General features: G+C 46.5%; 1 protein-coding gene across 8 annotated transcripts in view; it reads left to right on the top strand.

Moving 5' to 3' along the window:
• The window catches only part of LOC132348578 (radial spoke head 10 homolog B-like), a 69,379-nt gene that overhangs the window by 13,383 nt on the left and 28,963 nt on the right, over positions 1-27,033 (top strand). For 4 of the 8 annotated variants that reach the window (XM_059896209.1, XM_059896208.1, XM_059896210.1 and 1 more), the window contains 10 exons: positions 1,809-2,679; positions 5,796-5,963; positions 8,266-8,366; positions 8,958-9,127; positions 14,824-15,176; positions 17,979-18,054; positions 21,331-21,399; positions 23,199-23,372; positions 24,981-25,066; positions 25,753-25,873. In XM_059896209.1, the coding sequence (XP_059752192.1) occupies positions 1,809-2,679; positions 5,796-5,963; positions 8,266-8,366; positions 8,958-9,127; positions 14,824-15,176; positions 17,979-18,054; positions 21,331-21,399; positions 23,199-23,372; positions 24,981-25,066; positions 25,753-25,873 (2,189 nt within the window). Of the gene's footprint in view, positions 1-1,808; positions 2,680-5,795; positions 5,964-8,265; positions 8,367-8,495; positions 8,592-8,957; positions 9,128-13,639; positions 13,677-14,823; positions 15,177-17,978; positions 18,055-21,330; positions 21,400-23,198; positions 23,373-24,980; positions 25,067-25,752; positions 25,874-27,033 lie in introns of those variants that run through there. The other 4 variants (XM_059896212.1, XM_059896213.1, XR_009497497.1 and 1 more) reach the window with 4 other exon arrangements.

Genomic DNA, 27,033 nt, shown 5'->3' with positions numbered 1-27,033 from the left:
TTTTCCCTCACGGCCCCCCTGTGCATTCATCTCTGAGTAGCATGTTGAGATGAGACTTGGCCCAAGGCTGGTTTGACCTCTGTAAAAATATGCACAATCACTGTTTTACTTCCTGGTCCTGAGTGAGCAGCCTGTCGTTTAAATAGTTGGTTTTATTCTTTTGCATCCAAACCAAGTGCATCCGGGGCACCTTGGGAGGAGTCCACAGCTGAGCCCCAGCAGCCTTCTGTAGCAGAGGCAGGAGCTGGCGGCTACCCCTTCTGACAGCCAGATCCACTCCTTGGGGTGGATACCCTTCTCTAGGCCAACCTGCCCCCGACCTCCACGTCTGTTTGTGCAGAGACTGAGGTGGCGGGTCCCCATCACTGTGTCCTCCGGGGTGTGGGGGGGGAAGACCAGAGCAGCTCAGGAAGCTGAAATTATGTTTGGTGGAAAGCTCAGGTGACAGTGGGAGGAAGTCGTTCTGGGATGAGGCTTCGTAACCCCAGGGTACCAGGAGCCATAAGCCAGGGGTTAAGAGGAGGGGCGGGACCCAGAGTGGCTCTCTCCTCGCATTTCCTAACACCCGGGGGGTTGGGGGGCGGAGAGGCTGACTTGGAAGACAGTGAGGTGCGCTCTCATCAAGTGCCACGGTCGGCAGTTGTGACAGTCGGAGAGTATGGTGGGGACACAAGCTCCTAAGGGTGGGGAGGGGCTGCTGGGTGGTGGGAGAGGCACACAGGAGCCCTGCCATGAGTGCAGCCGAGCTACTGACCTCACATCTCTGCCTCCCACTCTCTGCATGGGATAGGATGGCTGCGTGCGTGCGTGTGTGCGTGTGCGCGTGCGCGCGCACGGGCGGGGGATGGGGCGGAGGATGGTAGGGAGCGTCACATCTTTGTGGAACGGGCCGGTGGTGGCAGCTCTGAGCGCACGCACACACACACACACGCGCGCGCGCACGTTTTCAGAGAGGCCACCCCATACAGAGAGAAACTGCTCAACTTACCTCTGCATCTTGAGGCACAGTCAAATCAACGCCCTCTTCTTAGCCCTTTCATCGAAGGACAGCATCCACACAGAAGCAAATGTGTCGTGAGTGCATCCGCCCTGAGATCAGGAAATAGCACCCACAGAACCACCTTTGTACCCCTTTTCAGACACTAACCCCCAGTGGGAACTGTTTTCCTGACTTCTAACACCATGGATTCGTTTTATCTGTTTTTAATTTGAAGGCATCCAGTATTTACATTTTTCCATCGTTGGTTTCTCTCTCAATATTTTGTATGTGAGATTCATCCAAGTCCTGTGTGACAATTCATTTATTCATTCTCGTTGCTGTACAGTGTTCTGTTGTATTTAAATACCACGACTTATTTGTGGACAAGTGGGTTGTTTCCAGGATTGGGCTGCCATGAATATAGCTGTCACGAATATCCCCATCCATGGTTTAGGCCAGCACAGGTAGACATTTCTGGTAGGATAACAGTGCGGGGTCACAGGTGTGCATGTTCAGATTAGATGTTCCCAGAGAGTTTTACAAAGCAGTTATACCAATTTCAACACCACCAGTAGTAATTAAGCATCCCATTTGATCCTCAGCCTTGTAAACATTTTTTCTTTAAATTTTACCTGTTCTGTTGAGTATATAGTGGCATCACATTGTGGTTTTAATTCGTGTCTCCTTTATGGTTCATGTAGAACTGTGTTCACACATTGGATCAGCCATTCGGAGCTCCTCTTTTGTGAAGTGCCTGTTCACGTAAAAGTATCCACTTATTCTATTTCTGCGCAGCCCCTGATGCCCTTCTCTGTTCACATCTGCTTAGGTCACTTAATAAAAAGGCATTCAGCAGAGGTGGAGAAGCCCGTGCCAGAAAAGCAGGATGATCCCGCCCCGTTAAGGACTCGCGGGGAAGAGAAAAGGGCAGTGACCATTTCCAGACTGAGAGAGGCCTTTTCCCTTCGTCACACAGTGGAGAACAAGTCTCGGGGCCCGAAGGCCACTGACCCAAGACGGATTTCTCCACGACAGAAAAGCAGCACCCCATTTCCTAGCGCTTCAGGGCCCCTCTGCTCCCGGAAGCACATCTCTGAACCTCGGGAGGAAGGGATGACTTCCACTCAGGGGCCCTGTGACCCGATGGGCAGAGTGGACACGGAGGAGGGCTGGGGGCACAGCAATGCATCTGCTGGCTCTGAGGAGGGGTCCAGCGCCCCAAAAACGGGCAGCCACCCCAGCAGTGACCATGTGGCAAGCTCCCCCAAAGATGGGTTTTCGCAAGAAAATGTGGAGTCTTTGGAGAAGTTACCTGAAACTGACCATCGTCCTTCGGGCACGAATTGCCACTTAGACCACGAAGAAAGCGGCTCCCGACCTAGAGTTTTGCTGCAGCCTACTCACCTCTCATCCCCAAATGCAAAACGTTTTAAAAAAGAAGGGGTTCCTTTAAATCCCGATGTCCCTCCAGAGTCCGTGAAAACTCAGAACGCTTCAACGTATGAGGTGGATGTAGCTGTTGAAATTAACAAGAAAATAGTGCCCCTTGACTTTTCTATGAGTTCTTTAGCCAAACGAATAAAGCAGTTATGTCAGCAAGAACAGCAACGAGAAGGTGGACAAAATTATAGGAAGTTTCGGGCAAAGATTTGCCCTGGAGAAAATCAAGCAGCAGAAGATGAACTAAGTAAAGAGATAAGGTAACACTTTTTCCACTCACCAGCTTCTTTTACTTGCCTCTCACATCCATCACATTAATTTTCTTTAAAGAACTCTTTCACCAGGCAGTTCTGCAGCCTGAAATCTTACAAGAATTTTTTTCCTTAGATTTTCTCTGCGTATCTTTTCCATCGGTCCAAATCAATCAAGGCCTTCTTGACCCCAATTTTATTCCTTTTCCTGGAGGTTTTCAGCCCATGGTGACTTCTCCCTGCATTGAATTCAGGGCAGCTTTGGGGAACATTGCTATTTCCCATCTTTCCATTTTAACATGTATGAGGAAAAATTATCACATTATCAAAGCTATGATTTCAAGAAGATTGCATCAGATAAGGCTAAGTAAAAAAGTCAGTTTAAAGAAAAATCTTCACAATACAGATAATAGAAAACACTGGTCACCAGCACTTTCTTGACAGTGGTCATGTCCAACATTGTGACTCTTAAAAATGATGAATTCTTTTGAAATAGTTTTTATTTTTAAAATTTTGTCTTTGTTTTGTGTCACCAGTTACTGAAATGTGCTGTGTCCTGTGCACAGTGCAACTCAGCAAGTACATTGCATTTTTATAGCACTTTTAGCCTGGACCACACAGGCTTTGCCTAATTTCAGTTATAAATTCTTCACCGAGTGTTATATAATTTCTTTGTTATTCATAGTGCCTAGCTTACACGGAGAAGGGTTTTCAGGAACCTTTCTTTCTTTTAAAAAGTGTGTAATTAATGGAAATGAACCTCTCTGGTTGTGAACTCAGAGGGAGCCAGTGAAGAGAGCCAGGTTACTTAAATATTTTTAAATTTATTTTATTTTATTTTTATTTATTTATTTATTTACTTATGGCTGTGTTGGGTCTTTGTTTCTGTGCGAGGGCTTTCTCCAGTTGCAGCGAGCGGGGGCCACTCTTCATCGCGGTGCGCGGGCCTCTCACTATCGCGGCCTCTCTTGTTGCGGAGCGTAGGCTCCAGACACGCAGGCTCAGCAGTTGTGGCTCACGGGCCCAGTTGCTCTGCGGCATGTGGGATCCTCCCAGACCAGGGCTCGAACCCGTGTCCCCTGCATTGGCAGGCGGATTCTCAACCACTGCACCACCAGGGAAGCCCCTTAAATATTTTTAAATAGAGATTTTAAAGTTTGCGAACATGTATTGATCACCTGTTACTGTGGTTTTTGAATGTTGGTATGCCTAAGAATCTCTTGGAGAGCTTGTTAAACAAGCAGGACCTATGTATGGCCAGATTCCAGTGTTTCTGCTATAGTAGATCTGGTGGATCTTGGGTGTGGAGCCCAGGAATCAGCATTTTTGACAAGTACCCCAGAAGGTCACATTGAGAAGCTGATCCACAAGGGCCTGGCATTGGCTTCTGGCTTTCAGGGCACGGCTGTTGGATTGGCTGTACTTCTGAGCTATTGGTCTGATGAGGTTTACTTTTTCCTGAGAAGCACAGGAAAAAGTACTGAGCTAAAGATTAGGCAGCAGTGAAGATATTGAGGTTGTGTTTACCAGCTCCTGTTTCTGCATTTTGAATTATAACTAAATATACCAAGCTGTAAAACTTTGTTTCTTTAAGCCAGATGCTAGGTTCTAGTTTATGGTGGGAGATACACCTGCCAAAGACACAGAAGACCCGGGTCTTCAGGCCGGCACAAGTTCTTCCCCTGGGCAATCTGCCTGGGCAACCGGAGCAGACTCAGATGGTTCCTGGAAGAGCAATCAGAGCCAGGGAGTTGGTATTTGTGCCAATTACCAGTTTATTGCCTCTCAGTTCCAAATCCACTCTTTGCCCTGCTTTGCAGTCCTAGAGGCTGAACCATGTAAGCATTTCTCCTGGTGCACTGTTAGACTTGATCAGCAGGGGGCGCTGTGATGCCCTTGTCTTTTCCTCCTACAAGGCAGCCACTGGCAGCAGGCAGGAGGCCCAGCAGTGCTCACTCTGCTACTCCAACCAACTTATTTTCATTCATAAATAAATGAAATGCAGCCACGCCTGTTCCAACAAAGTCTGAAGCTCAGCCTGGGGTGGGCAGGGGGTGGGGGGCAGGTGCTCCCCATTAGAAGGATTGATATCCACTATTGACAAAAAGGTACTCATATACAGGTAGCCCTCCGTATCTGCCGGTTCTGCAACTGCAGATCGAAAATTTAAAAAAATTCCAGAAAGTTCCAAAAAGCAAAACTTGAATTTGCTGCGTGCTGGCAACTATTTTACATAGCATTGACATTGTAGTAGGTATTATGAGTAATCTAGAGATGATTTAAAGTATATGGGAAGGATGTGCATAGGTTATATGCAAGTACTGTGCCATTTTATGTAAGGGACGTGAGCATCTGTGCATTTTTGTATCCTGGGGGTCCTGGAACCAATCACCTGCATATACCCAGGGACAACTGTACATATTGGTGGGAGTGTAAACTTTTATAGATCTCCTATCAAAGTAAAGTGTACATATATAATAACACATCTAGGGATTTATCATACAGATACATCCAAAGTAGAGAAGATCTATGTACAGGGATGTTGCACCTTTGTTTGTGTTTCTTAAAATGGATACAACTGAAGTGTCCTTTAGTAGAGAGTTTGTCAGACAAATTGGTACATCCACATAATGAATTCCTACATGGACATTAAAAAGAATGAAGTAGGTCTATATATATGGGTCTGAAAAAATATCTGAGATTCATTGTTAAGTGATGAGAGTGAAACGTTATGAAGAATTGATTCCATTTTTGTTTTTTTTTTTTAAACAGTGTATAGTCAAAGGTCTGGAAGGATATGGACCAAACCATTAATAGTAGTAACTAATGTCACCTGGAGAGTTGGAGGAATGAATAATGTTATCCTTAGAAAGTGGGATTTTTAGGGACTTTGTCTATTTTATGTTTTTGTACCTTTTTATTAGTGTTTTATAAGCAGAGAAGGAATCTTTTAAAATGTCTTCTAAAATGGGAATTCCCTGGCAGTCCAGTGGTTAGGACTCCATGCTTTCATCGCTAAGGGCGCGGGTTCAATCCCTGGTTAGGGAACTAAGACCCCACAAGCCGTGCAGCGCGGACAAAAAAAGAAATTAAAATGTTTTCTAATTAATATTTTCTACCTGCAGCAAAACGATGTTTGCAGAAATGGAAATCATTGGTCAGTTTAACTTGGGATTTATCATCACCAAACTGAATGCGGATATCTTCATAGTGGACCAGCATGCCACGGATGAGAAATACAACTTCGAGATGCTTCAACAGCACACTGTTCTCCAGGGTCAAAGGCTTATAGCGTAAGTTCATTTCAGTGTTCAGAATTTTCAGTGTTGTTTCATCCCCCAAATTTAAGATCTCTTAGCTATAGGTGTGTCTATCTTTATCTCTATCTAAACCTATCTATACCTATCTATCTATCTATATTTTTTGGCTGTACGTATCCTTGCAGCAGATTTTTATACTTTTTGCGTAATAATAGTCATACCTGCCATTTATGGAGTGCTTATTTGGTGCCAGGCACTGTTGAAGCAATTTATATTTAATCCTCACAAAGTTTGAAGTAGTTACTATGTATTACCACCAACATCTTACAGGTGATAAAACTTAGAGACGTTTAATAACTTGCCCAAGGTCACACAGCTAATGGATTCTTTAAGTATCAAAAGATACTTAAAGTTCTTTTAAGCTGTTCAAAAATGCTGATCACTGGTTGGCCAGAAAATCCTTTTGAAGAAGAGCAATTTATAGTACAGAGTATATCTACTTAGAGTACGTGGAATTCACGCGTTCAGAAGGTCAGCAGTGCCTGTGTGTCTGTCCTCAGCTATGGTAGAGCAATTCCAGTGATTAGTCACTGCAGAATTTGGTATTTATCTCTCTTTTGCCAAATTGAATGTTTTACACTGACCATTTTACAAGGCGGTGTGATGGTGTAGCATATAAACCAGAAGTCTTTTCTGAAGCGAAGTCGTAAGGAGAGGTCTTGGATTTTCATTTGGGAAATTAAACTACATAATTAACTCAGATCCCAACAGCAGCAGATCCCAGCATGAAGAAGTTACCACTAAAACAGCCACTCAGCTGGAAAACATACCTAGTTTATTTGCTGAGTACTCTGTATCCTACAGAATGGCTTAATTATATTTATTTTCAGTAGGAGTAAGTAGTAATAGTAAAGACATTGAATGAGCCACTTTATAATACTGAGCTATTCCTGCCCCTGTTACAGAGGTCGTTTATTTTTTAGCCATTTGGTGTAAGTACGGTCTCGTTTGTGGCATTTCAAGTTGACCTGGATAATCACAGGCCACTGTGGGTCCCACATGGATCACACTTCAGGATGAAAGGATAAAGACCACAACTGCATCCTTTCCTACCTGCCCTGCATAGTTTGGCCCTGATGACCTCTTCAGCTGTTCCTAAGCCCTCTTCTCCTGTTCTCTATACTCTGGCCATCCTTCCTTTTCCCTTGACAGGCCTGATGAATTCCTACAGAGCCATTAAGCAGAATGAAGCAGATCTTTGTGTGTGGCTCTGGGAACATCCATGGTCCATCCTAGGGCCTTTTTACAGACTGTTGTCTCTGCCTAGAATACTTGCCCTTGCGCCCACCCCTCACCCCCATCACCTGCTAACTGCCACTCAGCCCCAGATCTCAGCTCAAAGGTCACTTCCTCAGAGAAGCCTTCCCTGACGCCCTCTCTCTCCAGGCCAAGTCTCACATGCTCTGTGCTCCTATGGCCCTGGGTGTCTCTTCTTCCTGATTCTCAGTGTAGTTTGTAATTATAATTTGTTTGTTTGACTGTTTGATCAGTGTCTTTTTTTCCCCACTAGACTGTTTGTTTCATGAGAGCAGAGAACGGGTCTGTGTTTGCTCACCTTTATATCTCCTGCCTTTAGCGGTGTCTGTCTTACTAAGCACTCAGTAAATCCAAGAGGAGAGATGGATGGATGAAGAATGCAGGCAGGGGGGACTTCCCTGGCAGTCTAGTGGTCAAGACTTCGCCTCCAGTGCAGTGGGGACGGGTTCGATCCCTGGAGCTGAGATCCCACATGCCTTGGGGCCAAAAAACCAAAACATAAAACAAAAGCAATATTGTAACAAATTCAATAAAGACTTCAAAAATGGTCCACATCAAAAAATAAAATCTTTTAAAAAAAAGAAAAAAAAAGATGCAAGCAGAAGGAGCAGGATAGCAAAACAGATGCTGTTTCTTCTGTTTTCAAATGTCTGTAGTGACCGAACCCAACTTTTCAAATCGTCTTTATTGTGAGGAGGAAAAATAGCATTTTTAGGTCATATTGTTATCTTGGAGAAGAGAATTTTTAAAAAGACAGTCATTGGGGTGGTACGGCAGATTGAGGAAAGGCAAACTACTTTTGGAGTTACTCTAACTTCTAAAAAGAACTTAGAAAAAAAAGAAATTAAAAGGAAATGCTCAGAGTTTTGTGACAGGAGACGCTCATAGCTGAAAGCATGTTATTCGTGTTGCTTTTTGAAATGAATTCAAAGGATCACAGAATGGTTATTTTAGTTTCATTTCTGCTTTAGAGCCAAATGTTTGACTTCAAGGTCTAGTTTGGGTCTCTGTTTTTCAGACCTCAGACTCTCAACTTAACGGCTGTCAATGAAGCAGTTCTAATAGAAAATCTGGAAATATTCAGAAAGAATGGCTTTGACTTTGTTATCGATGAAGACGGTAAGTTATTACTTAGGACTGTAGAACTGTGTCCTTTTAGAGCTGAGAACGATCTTTTTTTTTTTTGATAAATTTATTTATTTTATTTATTTATTTTTGGCTGTGTTGGGTCTTCGTTGCTGCACACAGGCTTTCTCTAGTTGCGGCGAGCGGAGGCTACTCTTCGTTGTGGTGCGCAGGTTTGTCATTGCAGTGGCTTCTCTTGTTGCAGAGCACGGGCTCCAGGTGTGTGGGCTTCAGTAGTTGTGGCGCGCAGGCTTCAGTAGTTGTGGCGCGCGGGCTGTAGAGCGCAGGCTTCAGTAGTTGTGGCACACGGGCTTAGCTGCTCCACGGCATGTGGGATCTTCCCGGACCAGGGCTCGAACCCGTGTCCCCTGAATTGGCAGGCGGATTCTTAACCACTGCGCCACCAGGGAAGCCCAAGAACGATCGTTGAGGTCATACACTTCAGCGTATTTTATAAGAGATGAACATGCTTCCCCGCAAAAGCGTTTTGCTTCTGCCCTCTCTTTCAGATGTTCCTTACAAATAGCACCCAAATGAAACGGATTTTTCAAATGACGGCTTTTTCTCCAAATTTTCTTCTTTTAGCGCCGGTCACTGAAAGAGCTAAATTGATTTCCTTGCCAACTAGTAAAAGCTGGACCTTTGGACCCCAGGACATAGATGAACTGATCTTCATGCTGAGCGACAGCCCCGGTGTCATGTGCCGGCCTTCCCGGGTCAGGCAGATGTTTGCCTCCAGGGCCTGTCGGAAGTCTGTAAGTAAAGAAAGCTTGTCTGCAGGAGCCTGGCGGGTCTGCTCCAGCTCGTGGGCCTTGGAAGTTCTCAGTTCAGCCCCTGATTTGTCAGCCTTATTAAATGTGGGTGATGGTCGCTCTGGGCTGTGTACGTAGAGTCCCATTGTCCTCAGCCATTGTAACACATAAGCCCTGCACGTCTGCCCGAGGTCAGACCTCCGACCCATAATTACTGCTCTTTCTTGGCGTCTCTGAAGCAGTGTCCTCAGAGCCTTCGTCACTCCCACGCAGTTAGCTGGGTATCCACGTGGTTCGTCTGTGGACCTTATGGGTATTAATGACGCTGGTGGGTAAAGATTAGGTGCTGCCAGCCCTCAGGGGCCCTGCACGAGATTATCCAGAACCCTGCGGTCAGCTCGCTCTTCACAGGAGCCCCAGGGGCGGGCACTGCGTGTTGTCTGGCTGCCGCTGCTCAGACTGGTTCTAGAAGACGATAGCAGTGGTTGGTGATGAGCCTGACGTCAGAGCGGAGCGCGTGTGTTTGCGTCACCTGGCCCCCCCTTCCCTCACTCACTCAGCAGAGACCCCTTGAGCCCCCGCTGGGTGGCCGGCCCTGGTCCGGGCTCTGGGGGCACAGGTGACCCGGCAGATGAGGTCCTTGCCCTCGTGGAGCTTACAGTTTAGTGGGGGAAATGGAAATAACGTTAAGAACGGCAGCCTCAGGTACAAGTTCGGTACAGAAAACAGTATGGGGGTGGGGAGTGAGCACCGGGAAGCGAGGTGGGTAGTCGGGGTGAGGCTGTCTGAGGAGGTGACCTCCCAGCTGACGCTTGGAAGGTGAGCTGGAGCCCCTTGGGGAAGAACTTTCCAGATAGAAGAAACAGCAAGTGCAAAGGTTTGGCGTGTTTGGCGAAGCCAGAGGCTGACCCCGTGTGACTGGGGCGGGGGACCAGGATGGGAGCGGGGCCCCGTCCGGGGACCCACTTAGGGTCCTTGGGATCCTGGTCCGAACCTGGGCGTCTGCGCTGCACGTGTCAGGAGGTGCTGGAGGGTGACCATGGGGAAGAGACCACAGAGAGGGTGTCATAACGGAAATGAGGGAGGTGGGGCAAGGGCTGCGGCATTTTCACCTTTGGGGGCGGTGGGGTTCAGCCTTCTCTGTTAGACACGTTGTATTTGAGATCCTATTAGACGTGAGAGGAGGTGTCTGAGAACAGTCAAGTCAGTGAATCCAGAGCCAGGGGAAGTGTCAGTGCTGGAGAGGAAGGTTTAGGTTTTCTAAGTTACTCCCATGGCATTGGATGAAATTCCTCCAGGCAAGAGTTTGAGGAGAGAATAGGGCCCAGGACCTGACTTCAGCCACAAATGGTTCTTTGATAAAGGCCTAACCTTGATCTTCCCATCCTGGAGTCGGGGCTAAGAGTCAGAGCTGGGCCTGGCCTGTGCTGATGGCCAGGCGTTCACAATGCCGTGTCCTCGTGTGACGCAAAGATCTTTGGGGCCGCGGGCCGCTCCTCAGTCCCCACACTGGCGGGTCCCTGGCGCTGCAGCACTGTCTCCACGCAGCACACGGGCTGACAGGGGCGGGCTGTCCTCTGTTGCACCCGTGGGCCCCGTGTCCTACGCTCGGCTCTAGCCACGCCGACCACACCATCTCCTTCCCGCCTCAAGTCCTCGCCCGCTGTCCCTCTGCCTGGATGTCCCTCTCCGCACGCCTTCTTCACCCATCTGGTCCCCTCCCATCCTCGGGCCTCCCTGAGCACCCAACTGACATAGCCTCTCCCGGGTGCTTAGGCACAGCCCGAGGGCTACAGAGGACAGACAAGGCGAGCTGTTTCACTGCGGGGAGGCAGGGACATTTGAGCAGCAGCCTGCGGGAGAGGGAACATGAGAGATGCAGATATCTGAGGGAAGCATATCCTGGGTAGAGGGCACAGCCAGTGACAAGGTCCTGAGGCAGGTACTCGCTTTATGGGCTTGTACTAGAGGCAAGGGGGTGCCAGTGTGGCTGCAGTGGGGGCGGAAGGGCTGCTTGCTCGCTGGTGTGGGCACTAAGGCCAGTGAGGGCCAAGTCAGGTGATGCACTTGGGCTTTTATCCAGGTGGGGGGCGGGGCTTCGAAGAGGAGCCACGTGATCTGACGCGCCTTTAAAAGGAATCACTGGCCGCCGAGTGGAGGACGAGTTGAAGGGAGAAAGAGGAAAGCGAGGAGGCCCGTCAGGGGGCCGCTGCAGTCACGATGGTGGGAGGTCGGGGCGGCTGGGATGTGGATGCTGGTGGAGCTGGCGAGACTGGTTGGCCCTGGACGGGAGTGGTCGGCGTCTCTCCTGAGGATGTGCTGCCACGACAGAGCCACGGAGGGGCTGGATTTCACAAAGAGGCCGAGGGCTGAGATACTAGAAGGTAGGGTTCTTCAGGGGAGGACTTTTCAGAGAATTGTTGCTTTTGTTGTAATCTTGTCCAGCCTCTTTGTAGAGAACAGGGCTTCTGAAGAGTTGCTTTTCTAAACAAAAACCAGTAAAACTTTAATTTAAGCCATCATGTCTCACATGCAGGTGATGATTGGAACTGCTCTTAACACAAGTGAGATGAAGAAACTCATCACTCACATGGGGGAGATGGACCATCCCTGGAACTGTCCCCACGGAAGGCCCACCATGAGACACATTGCCAATCTGGACATCATTTCTCAAAACTGACAACATTTCTCATTTTAAAGAGCTATTGATCTTATTGCAGATTTTTCTGTTTTGCAAGGCAGGGTTTTAAGTAACCATTTTGGGGGTTTGTTTCTAAATGAACCTGCTACTTAAAAATGCATCAGATCCGTTTAGAAATGATCTTGAGAACTTTTTCATTCCATATGGAGCATGGCTTGCAACATGTTTTGTTTCACATTTGAACATACGTGTGTGTGTGTGTGTGGTGTGTAGCCGCAAGAGCATGTTTTACAAAAAGAGAGCACTTTGGAAGTCACCTAGACCTCTGCTCTGGCCCGACGTATTTTAGCCTGCCACTTTCAGCTCTTAATGATGATTAAATCCGTAATGGTTTAACTTCATAAATTGAAAATTATGATCCTTTTGAGTTAGTCATTCTCAACCCTGATGCATATTAAATTTAGAAGATAATCCAAAAAAACTCAAGGGATATACTCTGTCCAGCTGGAAGAAATCGACCACGTGGGGTGATGTCTCTCTTGTTTTTGTTTTTTTGTTTTTGGTTGCGCTGCGCTGCTTGCGGGATCTCAGTTCCCTGATCAGGGATTGAACCCAGACCACGGCAGCAAAAGCCTGGAATCCTAACCAGGAGGCCACCAGGCAGGGCACTCCTGGGGGTCTCTATTTTTAAATGTTCCCCGCTGCAGCCAGGGTGGCAAAGAGCGTTGTAGGCAAGGGGAAATAAAAGACTGATTTTTCTGTAACTTTGATGCTGTGATTTGGTTTTCTGGGAGTGTGAACTGCAAGATGGTCTCGTTACTGACTGGTACTGGAGGTAGAAGAATCCCTGTCTGTTGTCAAGTGGTTTTTCATGGAGTCTCGTCCCATTTGAACTCTGCCAGAAATGGAAGTAAAAATGCCCTCTGCGGGGTCCAGATGGCAGTTGGGGTACAGTGGCCAGTGTGGACCTCCCACCCGCACTCTGCTCTTGACCTCTCTGCCCAGACAGTGGGCTTCCTTCCATTTACAAACTTAGAATCCCTTAGGTGTAAGGAGACAGTCAAGTAATGATCATCGCCACTTGTGCAAGCACTGCGCTGGTGGACCTGTCCAAAAGATTTAATATTTGCAAGAACTCTGCATTTTGGGGTTTGTGGGAGGCAGGCCTTCTCCAGAGACCACCTGTCCTCATCCCAGAACCCTTGAAAACCTGCTCTATGTGGCCAAAGGGGCTCCGCAGGTGTGAGTAAGGGAAAGGTGGTGAGATGGGGCGAGTACCCTCGATTGGCTGGGTGGGCCCCGTCTAGCCCGTGGCTTCTGAAAAGTGGAGAACTTTCCCCAGCTGGGCCAGAGAGAGGAACGTTGCTGATTTCGAAGACGGAGGAAGGCGGCCTCTAGAAACTGGAAAAGGCAAGGACGTAGATTCTCCCTTGGAGCCGCCAAAGGAACCAGTCCTGTTGGTTTCCTAACTTACAGAACTGTGAGATGATAAACTTGTGTTGCTTTAAGCCTCTAAGTTTGGGGTAATTCGTTTAGGGCCATAATGAAAAAGTAACACCTGAGTTATTCTAGTGTTAAGCGAAGATAAAGGCTGAGAGAGGCCTCGCGGGCGGCAATTAGCAGAGCTGGGAAAACCCAGGTCAGGTGCTTCCAGCTTCAGAGCTCTGCTCTAAGGGCTGAGCACGCGCGGCGGCCCCTTTAAGAGGGGGGCGGGGCCCGCGGCTGCCTGGAGACCGGCAGGATCAGGACGCCGCGCCGCCTCCGTCCGGGCTTGGCGGAGCCCCACGGCGTCCGCAGCGAGGTGAGCGCCCCCTGCGGGGTCCCGGGGTCCCAGGCCGGTGGCCGTGCTTGCGCCGCGACGGGCGTGACGGCCAGGTCCGGCTCTTCCTCGGCCTCCGAGGACCCGAGCAGGTGCGCGGGAGGCGGGGAGGGCCCTAGGAAGGGGTAGGACCGAGCTGGAACCCCCAGCTCAGAGAATGCGCGCCCCTCCTGTGCGGCCTGAGGAAGGTCAACGGTCGATGATAGAGTCTCAAGGCAGGGAGAACAGAAGATATACAAAAGTTAATGGGAAACACGCCACGAGAAAGTAAGTTTGCCCTGTTAGCAGCTCAGGCTTCACTGATGGAGGACCAGAAAGCCTATGGTAAAGGAGAGCTTAGAAGCGAGAGCAGCTTGCTTCGCTGACAGTCGTGGAGTGAGGGTGCGGGGAAGGGAGGACTCATGGAGTCTTGACGGAAGAGGGAAGCCGGACCATGTTGGTGCGAGCAGAGCCTAGAGGTGGGGTGAGCGGGAGGATGCCAGAGGGTGCCATGCAGGCAGAGGAGGGCATGGGGCGTCCACTGCACCCCGCGGGCACGGGAAGGGGACCTTGCCTTGCACTCCGGGACTCACCTGTGCGTCCTGCTGGATGCACCGGGATGTCTTCAGTGGGGCCAGTTCGGGAGGGCCACGGAAACTATGGCTTTGGAGCCCTGCCCCTCAGCTCTAAGACCTTGGGCAAATAATTAGCACAAGATTTTTTGCTTGACCCTGGCAGTGCTGTCCTAGGGAGTAGGTAGCCGATGATTTCAAGTTCAGAAACAGGAAAGTGAAAAAATAACCACTTCGTTATTGATTGTGCACACTGTCTGATCCATAGGGAGTTTGTGCATCATCTCATCCTTATAACCAGACAAGGTGCTGTTGTTCCTGTTTGACAACTGAAGCAGAAGGACATCAAGTAACAGCTGGGAAGGGGCAGTGCAGCTCACGAGCACTTTGCCATGCTGACGTACAAAGAGACGGGCTTTTAAAGCATGATCTGGTGGCATGTAGGATTTTAGAGGTTAAGTCGGTATTTTTCACACACAGGATTGCTCTTCTTACTGGAGCACTATTTGAAAAGAAGTGGTAGATGGTGGTTCCAATTTAAAAAATTTTAGGAAACAACCAATGCAATATTGAAATAGTATTATTTTTATAAACTGGTGAGACTCGATACTTGTAATTTTTCAGGCTGTAGGAAGAGAATGATAATGACATTGGGGTTGTAAAACGAGACATAATTTTTATTTTTCAGGTAAAACTCATCAACGCCTTGAAACAAAGAGCTTTCAACCAAAGGAGTCATTTGATACTTACCTATATAAAGCAAACCTTAGGTCTTCTAAAGGCAATGGTGAAAGAAAAGAAAAGAGCAGATAAAAAAGGGGATAAGTTGGCCTGCTCTCCCTCGTCTCTCTCTGATTATACAGAGTTTTCCAAACAAGATGGCAACGCTGCTAGGCAAGATATGTCCCCAGGTGCTGTGCCACCGTTGGACATGCAGCTCAAAGAACCAGGACTCAAGAGAGAGTGCAAAAATGATAATCTGCAGAATGAAGATACCACCCAGTATGAAGAGCCCATTCTGACCAAACTCATAGTAGAAAGGTGATTTTTTTTTCTTTTGAAAGGTGATTTTAATGAGCTGCATCGTCCATGCTCCCTTTTCTACGACTTTCATGCTCTCTGTTCTCTGTCTCTTGATAATCTTTTTTTTTTTTTTAAATGAAAGCTTATTTATTTATGTATTTATTTTTGGCTGTGTTGGGTCTTAGTTTCTGTGCGAGGGCTTTCTCTAGTTGCGGCGAGCGGGGGCCACTCTTCATCGCGGTGCGCGGGCCTCTCACTGTCGTGGCCTCTCTTGTTGCGGAGCACAAGCTCCAGAAGTGCAGGCTCAGTAATTGTGGCTCACGGGCCCAGTTGCTCCGCGGCATGTGGGATCTTCCCAGACCAGGGCTCGAACCCGTGTCGCCTGCATTGGCAGGCAGATTCTCAACCACTGCGCCACCAGGGAAGCCCCTGATAACCTCTTACTGTAGCTTTACTTCCATCTCCCTAGATGACGGTAAACATCTATGTCTTTAGCACTGTTCTCTCTCCAAGAGTTTTAGGTTCAGATTTTTACCCCCCTAGTGGACATCGTCCACTGGACTTCAAACTTTGTGTCCCAACGCAAAGACTGCAGGACTTGAAGTACCATGATCTGGATTTGAGTCTTAGCTCTAGGACATGAACCCTATCGCCGAACCTTTCTGAGCCTCAGGTTCTTAATGGGGGGAAATAAATGAGTATTCGCACCTTAGAAGGTTCCTCTAAACGTTGCTGTTTCTCTCGCAGCCTTTGGCTCCTCCCTTGGTCCCTGTTTCTATCAGGGCATCCAGGCTCCAAGTCACAGAACTAATCTCTTCCCTCCCCCTGCCTTTTGTGTTTCTTTTTCCTCCGTGCTTCTCTCATTCGTCCTTTTCACTGTGCACAGACTTGTCTTCATACCTCTTGCTTGGGCCATTGGACTCACTTCCTAAAGAGTCCCTGCTTCTAGCCTCTCTCCCCAGGCCTCCTGTGTAGATTTACCTTCCTAATGCTGACTTGGTTTACATCACTCCCTGTATTAATTGTCTATGTAACAAGTCACCCCAAAACATGACAATCAAAGCAATAAATATCACGTAGTTTATGGGGCTCAGGAGTCGGAGCAAGCAGCTTTGCTGGATGCTGGATGGTATTGGGTTAGGATCTCGTGAGGCTCAGCGAAGATGTCAACCAGGGTTTGTCTAAAGGCTTGGCCGGCTGGACAGTCTTTCACAGTGGCTCCCTGCAGTGGCCGTGAGTCTCAGTTCCTCATCACGTGGACTGTCTCCACAGGGCGGCTTGAGTGTCCTCCCAGCATGGCAGCTGGCTTCCCTGGAGAGTGATCAAGAGAGAGCAAGCTTGGGAGCCTCAGTGTCTTTTATGACCTAGTCTCGGACGTCACCTTCTGTCATTTCCACAACAGCCTAGTGGTCACACAGGTTGCTTCCCTGGCTTGACTATTGTATACAGTGCTGCTATGAACATTGGGGGTACATGTATCTTTTTGAATTAGAATTTCTGTTTTTTCTGGATATGTGCCCAAGAGTGGGGTTGCTGGATCATATGGTAACTGTATTTTTAGTTTTTTTAAGGAACCTCCATACTGTTTTCCGTAGTGACTGCCATTAATTAGAATTTTTAAAAAATGATTGCTGAATTTTATCAAATACTTTTCTGGCATCTTGATATAAACATGGTTTTTCTTCTTTGATTTACCGATATCATGAATTACATTTATAGGTTTTCTAATGTTTACTCTTCCTTGGATTCTTGGAATAAGCCCAATGTGGTCATAGCTGTCACAGGTCCGTTTGTTTTCCACCTCACTTACCTCAGAGCTTAGAGGCGAGCTAGGTGACACATCACACATTATCCATTCAGTGCTGAACTAAAAATCTGGGTGCTGTTCTCGGTACCTCCCTTCCCCAAAGGCAGCACGTCAGCAAGCCCTGTTGGTTCTATGTCCAGAATATATCTCGAAAATTTTAAAATATTATCATAGTAAAATACACATAGCATAAAATGTACTATTTTAACCATTTTAAGTATAAATCCACAGGCATTAAATACACTCACCATGTCATGCAACAATCCCCACTACCCATTTTCAGAATGTTTTCATCACCCCAGACAGAAAACTGTCCAGAATATTCCATACGCCTCCATCTCTCTCCCCTCCCACTACTCCCTCCCGGCAGTTAGCTCCCCCCCACACACAGTCCGTTCTCCACGGCAGCTGGAGTGATCTTTTTAAGACGTAAATATGGTCTTGTCCAACCCACCTCTTAAAACCCTCTCATGATTCCTCCTAGAGCTTTTCGATTTTATAGCAAGTCTTTATCACAGCCCAGCCTCTTCTTCCCCTGGTCTCCCTCCCATCCATTGCTCCCCTACTCAGTGTGGTCCAGCTGTGCAGCTGAACTTGAGCCGGCAGGCTCTTTCCTGCCTCAGGGCCTTTGCACTTGCTATTTCCTCTTCCTGGGGATCCTCTTCTCCAGGTTCTTTGTTACAAGTAGCCGTCTCCTTACTCCTGATCATGTTCCCCGATCATTTCTTTCACAAAAACTGAACACGATCTGGAATGATCTTGTTCATTTGGTTCCTTTTTACTGTCTGTCTCTCCTCTTTGAACCATAAACTCCCGAGGGCAGGAACTTGTTCACAGGTGCAGCCCTGGTACTTAGAAGGGGGCAGGCACACACAGTGGTCCTCGGCGGGGAACGCTTGTTGAGTGAATGTGAGATATTTGTACTTTTTCGTTGATGTTCATTACGTATTTTAACACACAGTCACTGAGGTGTGCTCACATGATTCATTGCCTTGAGCTTCATTTCGTCGTAGCTATGAAGGGGAGAAAGTCCGTGGACTGTATGAGGGAGAAGCCTTTGCCATCTTTCAAGGCGGCTGCACCTACCGCGTGAGTTATACCTTTTGGGACTGGGCAGGGCACACAGTGCAGGGTGATAATTTTAGATTTGCATCTTCGGAAAGTCCACTGATTCCCCAAAAGAAATTGGAAGTACTTGATGCTGATTTTATTTTGAACCCTGAGTACATATTTTAAGGTAAAAACATGACTACTTCAGTACAAAGTAGTCATTTTAGATTTTTTCCTTTTGCCAAGTTTTATTTTGTACAAACAACATTAAGGTCACTAAAGTAAAAAACAAAGAGTAAAAATCCCAGTATCCTTTTGCCATAAATGTTTTCAATTTGTTGTGTCTTTTTTTTGGGGGGGGGGGGGGAGGCGGTGCACCACGTGGCTTGCGGGATCTTAGTTCCCCGACCAGGGATCCAACCTGCGCCCCCTGCCGTGGAAGTGCAGAGTCTTAACCATTGGACCACCAGGGAAGTTCCTCTTTTATTTCTTGAATGGATGGATCAGTGCTTTTACATGGGCGTATTAATTTTGTAGATAACACCTTGAATCTTTTTTCAGTTAGGAAGACATTGCTGTATTAATGTATGGTTTCCATAACTTAAAAGTTTGTTTGTGGTAAAATGTACATTAAACTTACCATTTTTAAGTGTTAGTTTCAGTGGCATTAAGTACATTTACATTGTTGTACAACCATCACCACCGTCATCTCCAGAACTTTTTCATCATCCCAAACTGAAACCCTGTTCCCATTAAACACTAAATTCCCATTCCCTCTTCCATAATTATTTAAAATATTGCATAGTGCTCTAATTTACCATTCAGAACTATGCCATAATCATTAGATACTTTTGGGGTGTTTTCATTTTTTGTCTTTATCAATGAGGCTACAGTGGCAGTAGTCATTCATCCGTTCGTTCAGATTATCCAGGAAACGTGTGCTTATTATAGGAGAACAGATTTTTGTAGTTGAGGTCAAAAAGCATGGGTTTCAGTATCCTGATTTTTCCCATTAACATATAACATGTTCATTTTCCTGTGTTGTAAAAACTCTTAAAAATGCCATTTATGGGAATTCCCTGGCGGTCCAGTGGTTAGGACTCTGTGCTTTCACTGCCGAGGGCCCGGGTTCAGTCCCTGGTCGGGGAACTAAGATACCACAAGCCATGCAGCTGGCCAAAAACAAAACAAAACAAAATAAAAAAACCCCACGCCATTTATTATGGCTGGATGATACTCATGAAAATGACTGTCCCGTCTGGCCTCGGCCAGTTCTGGCCTTTATAGTGTTTCTTTTTTTTTTTTTTTTTTAAATATTTACTTATGTATTTATTCTAGCTGCGCCAGGTCTTAGTTTTTTTTAGAAATTCACGTTCTTTTATTTATTTATTTATTTATTTATGACTGTGCTGGGTCCTAGTTTCTGTGCGAGGGCCCTCTCCAGCCGCGGCAAGCGGGGACCACTCTTCATCGCGGTGCGCGGGCCTCTCACCATCGCGGCCTCTCCCGTTGCGGAGCACAGGCTCCAGACGCGCAGGCTCAGCAATTGTGGCCCACGGGCCCAGTCGCTCCGCGGCACGCGGGATCATCCCAGACCAGGGCTCGAACCCGTGTCCCCCGCACTGGCAGGCGGACCCCCAACCACTGCGCCACTATAGGGAAGCCCCTATAGTGTTTCTTTATCCTGATGAGAATCTTCTTTCACCGCTGTGGTGCTTCTACAAGGCACCAGTGTGTATACCACCCAAAGATAGCTAGTGCTTGACCACACGGGCTAAACCCCTCCCGGGCTGCTGAGGATGTGATCACAGCTCCTGCTAACCCTGGTAACCTGGTACCTCAGGTACGCCGTCACCTGGTGGCTCAAGCCGGGCCAAGCAGCCTTGCCCTTCCCACTAATGAGAGGCAAACACCCCTTTATTTCTGGAGGAGCCCCCTTCCTCGCTGCCAGCTACCTGCTTTGTAAACTTTGCATATTTTCCTTAGACTCAGATTCTTCCGATTGAAAGTAATCATCGGTTGGATCCCCTTTAAATGGTGAAGGAGGCAGACCCAGTGGAACGACCCAGTAGCCCCACGCCCCACATGGGTCAGACCTGCATTGGTCACATGTTTAGATCACAATTTCCTAAAGAGAAAACTTGAAAACAAACATTTCACGAAACACTTGCCCTTCCCGTGTAGATGAAGCGCGATCCTTTCTGTTCTATCAATACTCTGTTAAAAAAAACAAAACAAAACAAAACTCTGCTTCTTGCGACCACGGTTGATTCCATAATCCAAACGAGCGCCTCAGCCTGCAGTAGGAAGATCTCTGGCTGCCCCCAGTTTCCCTGAGCTTCAGCCCTGCCTGATGTGCGGCCAGGGCCAGGTTCACCTGGATGGATGACATAACGGACCTTCTCGCTAGTGAAGTTAAGGCAGTGGTTCTTAAAGCGTGTTCCCAGGGACCAGCAGCAGCACCTGGGAATTTGTGCAGAGTACAAATTCTTGGGCCCCAGCCCAGACCTGGTGATGAATCAGAATCTCCAGCGTGCAGGGTGGGCCCAGTAATCTGTGCTTTCACCTCCCCGCACCCCGGTGGCTCTGATGCACAGTTGAGTCTAGAACCACTGCGTCAGGACACTGTTTACAGATTCTCGGTTCTCTCCAGTCATCAACCCCTGACCTCACCACCTCTAAAGAAGTGATTCCGAGGAAGAACTGGGTGTAATGTTACACACGTTTTCTCTGATTGCATTGTGACATTCAGGTGTGTTAAGTTTTTAACAACTAGTTCCTATACATTAACAATAGACACTTTAAATGAACGATATGGACAACTGTACATTATGTACACTTGTGTTTGTGTCAATACACACACACACACGTACTGATAATTCCCAGTAAGGGAAAACAAAGTGTGATGTTGATGTTGACAAATGTCATAATTTCTGATATCCAGATAATGGTTTTAATCTAGTCTAAATAATTTTCAAAAGACCCTTAAACTTTGAAATGCAAAGCCCAAAGCATATGAGTTCTTTTGAACTACAGAGTTTTCCAACAGCTTAATTAGGTGAGGAAGGCTGAATTTACAGCTCAGTTTAACAGCTGCGCAGCACTGCCTAGTGTCAGTTTTAGGGAACTGGGTTTTTTTTGGACTCCTCCTCAGATCCTTTTTAGAACAGGATGGACGCCAGTGTGGTGCCAGCTCCCAGCTGAACACTGGACAAGCATATTTGTGGAACATGGTTCCATTTTAAAAGCTGAATCCCTGGGTGGCAGTTGTGTAAATCAAGATTGGGCCTAACGCTTTGTTGCTCTGTTTCAAAGGGTATGTTTTCAGAAGGACTCATGCATGGACGGGGGACTTACGTCTGGGCCGATGGATTGAAATATGAGGTAAAGTGTATAGTATGTTATAGTTCTAAATGAATTATGTGATTTAATGGTCAGGTTCCCACAATTAAACATACTAGTTTCATAAAAGTAACTCAGCACATGGGTTAAAAAAATATCCATAGAACCAAAGAACAGAGGTGACAAGTAAGTTGTTACCGCAGGGGACCCTCTGTAAATTGTCACCAGTTTCCAGTTTCGTTTGTATATTCTAGAGGTATTCTTCAGCCTCTCCCACTTTTTTGCAAACACAAATAGTTTGTTTATTTTTTTTTAAGATTTAATTTTATTTATTTTTGGCTGCGTTGGGTCTTCGTTGCTGTGCATGGGCTTTCTCGAGTTGCGGCGAGCGGGGGCTACTCTTCGTTGCGGTACGCGGGCTTCTCATTGCGGTGGCTTCTCTTGTTGTGGAGCACGGGCTCTAGGCGTGCGAGCTTCAGTAGTTGCGGCGTGTGGGCTCAGTAGTTGTAGCGCATGGGCTTAGATGCTCTGTGGCACGTGGGATCTTCCCGGACCAGGGCTCAAACCCGTGTCCCCTGCATTGGCAGGCGGATTCTTAACCCCTGTGCCACCAGGGAAGCCCCACAAATAGTTTGTTATACACTCTCTTCTGTACCTTTTTTCTCTAGAGACCAAACCATACCCACTCACTCAGATCTCTACTGGCTGCTTGTGCTGCATTCAGGCCTCACTTAACGGTCTTGCCGGGTTGGGGAATGTGTGTTTTTAGACCAGTGCCTCCACAGTGCGTGTGGGTCTGAAACGCTGCCCTGAAAATCACAGTTGCAGAGCTGCTAACGCGATGGTGTTCATAAGTGGTAATGAAAGTATTTAAAACAGGGGATGTAAGGCTCACATGCAAACAACAGCCAGGTGAGGGAAAGAGGCACGTTTGGGCCAGGTGGGCAGCTAAGTGGACTGGGCAGTGGGAGATGAGGCTGGGGAAGAGCGAGGGGAGGGTCCACCTTCATCGTCACGGAGGGGAGAGAACAGCCGAGGTCCAGGACGGCCAGAGGATTGAGTCCCAACTGCCGTTTCAGGCCAGTCTTTCCCAGGAAACTCCCCACTGCCCCCAAGCCCCGCCTCCTGGCCTGGACCTCTGGTTCATCAGCTCTGGAAGGTCAGGTGGGGCTCATTCTTGCAGACACAGACCCGCCCCCATCACAGACACACACACACCCAGTCAGGGGAGGGTTTATGGGCAGGATTCAGGCTCTCACAGAAGCCTCCTCTGGGAGGTTGGCTGGCCTCTTGGGACCTCTGCTGGGACCTCGCCTCCAGGAGTTCATGTTCCTGGAAAAGAACCCGATGCCTCTGGGCTGAGGTGTGGGGGCACCGCACGCTGGCCGCTCATCCTGGGGCAGGCGGTTGGCTGGTGTGTCTGCAGTATGTTAGGGTTTCCACCAGTGATCCCGGAGCCTGGCTAATCGTCAGCATCTCCTGGGGGTAACACTGGAACCCAGTGAATTAGCCGCCTTCGAGGCGGGTTCCAGAATCCAAAATTCTCAAGGCCAGGCTTGGAAGCCACCACTGTACCACGTCACCTGCTGGTTTCTTGGAGCTTAGTCTGCACACAGCTTTCCCGATAGCTCATTCCGCCTGGGCTTCTGCCCGGTGGAGGGACCAGGTGTGGGAGGATGGGATGTGTAGAGATGGGAGGAGGGGGGTGAGAGCTGGAGGGGGTATTCAACCGCTTCCAAGGGAGGAGAGACCGGCGTGGTATCCGCATCTCCAGCAGCCCACAAGACGAGGGATCTCTCCACTGCTTTCTTTCTGCCACACTGATGACCATTTTGCCCTAGGGGGACTTTGTGAAAAACATCCCCATGAACCATGGCGTCTACACATGGCCGGACGGCAGCACCTACGAAGGAGAAGTGGTCAACGGCGTGAGACACGGATTCGGCATGTTCAAGTGCAGCACGCAGCCCGTGTCCTACATCGGCCACTGGTGCCACGGCAAGAGACACGGCAAGGTGGGTGAGGCAGCCACGTGACCCCTGGCTATGAATAGGATGTGCAAACACAGAGAGCAGGAGGTGGGGGGCTGTGAAGAGTATATTCACTTTTTTCCTTATGAGGTGAAATTCACATCACGTGAAATTAACCATTTTACAGTGAACAATTCAGTGGCATTTAGTACATTCACAATATTGTGCCACCACCACCTCTGTCTAGTCCCAAAACATTTTCATCATCCCAAAATAAAACCCCCTACCCATTAGGCAGTTACTCCCCACCTCCCCAGCCCTGGGCAACCACCGATCGGCTTTCTCACTCTATGGGTTTACCTATTATGGATATTTTGTATAAATGGAATCATACAATATGTGACCTTTTGTGTCTGGCTTCTTTCACTGAGTATCATGTTTTTTAGGTTCATCTGTGTTGTAGGTAGTTCATTCCTTTTTTACAGCTGAGTAATATTCCACTGTACGGATAGACCACATTTTGTTTATCCATTCATCCATTGATGGACATGTGGGCTGTTTCCATCTCTTGGCTACTGTGAATAGTGCTGCTATGACTATGAGTGCAAAGGTTTATTTGAGTACTTGTTTTTAGTTCTTTTGGGGATATACCTAGGGGTGGAATTGCCAGGTCCTACGGTAACTTGATGTTTAACATTTTGAAGGACCACCAAACTGTTTTCCATGGTGGCTAAACCAGTTTACACTCTCACCAGCAATGTAGGTTATAGGTACTTTGAAGCGAGGTTGCTGTTTTTGGTACTATTGTTTCACTTTTATATAGGATGATAAAATACTGTAGCACTGTTTTTAGAAAATGTCAAAAGAAAAAGAAAGTCTGTCTTCATAATTATCACCTTACTCAGATTTAGACTGTTCCCTTGTGTTCTGCATTCTGTTTTTTTTTTTTTTTTAGCTCAGAGCAGATCAGTTCAGATATTTGGGAGAGTTGGGGATGGTGACTTCTAGATGGAGGTACCAGGATGGCTGAAAGAAGGAACAAGTTAGCGTGATAATGAGGAAGAAGGTGGAAAACTCACACACACACAGAAAAAAACCAATGAATAAACAAGCAATTTGAGGCCATTTAGCGTAGATCCAAATGCTTTGCACAGTGGCTACTCCCACTCCCTTAATGGAATCGTCAAAGAAAAATTATGCCATGTTCACTTATGCTCGGAGGCAGTAAAATAAGATGTCAAAATGGATAAAACAAACTGGTTTTGGTACATAAAAGAGAGTGACCTTCAGTTATAAGGAAGGTACTACTCTTCACTTTAGGTGACAACAAAATAAGATTTCTTTAGGTACTTATTTGACTAATAATTACTGAATATACTGAATGTAATGGATGTAGTCGTTTCATCCCGTATGTGACACTTTGTCATTCAGGGGTAACTGATTTGTGACATTATCTCATTCTCACTTGGTGGGCACTTTACAGTATTCTTAATCACAAACCAGAAACATAACACGGATTATATGTCTTACCTAAGGATGACATTTTCTGCATCATTTAGACTCCTTAAAATCATACATTTGAATCTTTACCTTTAAAAAAGCATTTGTTTTATGAGGCTTGATGATTTTATAAAATGATATTCTTTGTTCTAGGGCTCCATTTATTACAATCAAGAGGGCACCTCTTGGTACGAGGGAGACTGGGTGCACAACGTCAAAAAAGGCTGGGGGATAAGGTGGTAGGTATCCCCCCACCATGTTTGGGGTGTTGGCGAAAAGCGTTTGTGGGCCCAGATAACTTTCACATAGGCTATTTAAAGATAAGGCGCAGAACTTCCAGAGAACACGTTTTCTATATAAGCAGGGTGGAATATTTAAATTAACCCCAATATAATCTTAACAGGGATGAAGTATTCTTCGGAAAATTTAGAAAAACACCATATTAAATATGATGTCTAATCATACTGTTTCACTTTATTATACGTAGAAACCGCCTCCCTTTGTTTTCTATATTAATCATGGGTCTCCATTATTAGTTTCATATTTTCTGAGGGATATTGACATATCGACTTGATCTTAGATTGAGCTGATGGAGCCAAATATTTTAAAGATTAAAATATTTGGGGGCAAAATATTAACCAATCATAATACTATAGGGAATTACTTAAAAAGATTAAAAACACTATTCTTACCCACTGTCACCTTATTAAGTAATCAGAAGTTTTTACAAAGTGATTTATTCTACCCCTCCCCCCACCCAGATGATTGTTTTTATGGACCACATGCCTATTCATTGAATTTAGATACAGGGAAGATAGTATGGGCACAAGGATTGGATTTCTTCAAAGGTATTTAGGGAGAAAGTTTAAGAAAGTCTTAAAGGTAAATGTTGTACATGAGATAACTGATTTTTTTTTTGTCCTAGTTACAAATCTGGAAATATATATGAAGGTCAGTGGGAGAACAACATGCGTCATGGGGAAGGCAGGATGAGGTGGCTGACAGCTAATGAAGAGTACACCGGTCAGTGGGAGAAGGGGGTCCAGGTACTGTGCTAGCTGGTTTTACTGGTCTTAGCAGAATACACCCAGAGGTGGGTGCTCTGCTGATCCTCAGCCCATGAATTATTTGGTGTAGGGTATTGCCTGGTCATCTGAAATTCAAGCTATGTTAAATTTAGAAACTCACAAACTCATGTTATGATTACTTATCTAAATCAGCCTTTTTTTAAAAAATATATTTTGTTGACATATAGTTGATTTACACTGTTGTGTTAATTTCTGCTCTACAGCAAAGTGATGCAGTTATACATGTATATATGTTCTTTTTCATATTCTTTTCCATATGGTTTCTCACAGGATATTGAATATAGTTCCCCGTGCCTTACAGTAGGATCTGGTTGTTTATCCATTCTATGTATAATAGTTCGCATCTGCTCATCCCAAACTCCCAATCCATCCCTCTCCACCCTCCCCTCCCCCTTGGCAACCATAAGTCTGTTCTCTATGTCTGTGAGTCTGTTTTTGTTTTGTAGATACGTTCATTTGTGTCGTCTTTTAGATTCCACATACAAGTGATATCATAGGGTGTCTTTCTCTTTCTGACTTACTTCACTTAGTATGATAATCTCTAGATCTATCCATGTTGCTGCAAATGGCATTATTCCATTCTTTCTTATGGCTAAATTGACCTTTTTTTTTTTTAAGTGCTGTTTTATTAGTATTTAGTTTTCTCTAGAGGTCTCACACACAAGCAAGTTTCTTCCATTGGCAAATTCATAAGTCACATGACTCTTGGGAGGACTATTATTTACATTTTATTTTATTTTATTTATTTATTTATTTATTTTTTGGACTTACTTGGCTAGACACAATTTTATTGGGTACAAGATGATCATTTTTGATAAAGCATTATAGTAGAGATCTTAAATGAAGAGAACAAGGCTCAAAGAAGTTTGGTCAAAAGACCAAAGCAGATCCAGACTTGCCACCTGCCTTGGAATATGGGATTATTACCTGTTACCATTTCTCTGCAGTGCTTCAAGATGCTACTTGTTACAGCGCTTGAGAAGCAGCTATCCCCTAAATGACGGTACCTGCCTCAGAGGGTTATTATGGAGACTGAATAAATACGAAATAGTGCCTGGCATATATAATAAGCTATTATTGAAGGCCCCAGGAATCCCATACTACAGCTCAAAGCTCTT

This window comes from Balaenoptera ricei, chromosome 15 (genome assembly GCF_028023285.1).
Source record: "Balaenoptera ricei isolate mBalRic1 chromosome 15, mBalRic1.hap2, whole genome shotgun sequence".
Classification (NCBI taxonomy): Eukaryota; Metazoa; Chordata; class Mammalia; order Artiodactyla; family Balaenopteridae; genus Balaenoptera; species Balaenoptera ricei.
Note: the sequence above shows the minus strand (reverse complement) of the source record. Positions and strands in the feature narration are given on the sequence as shown.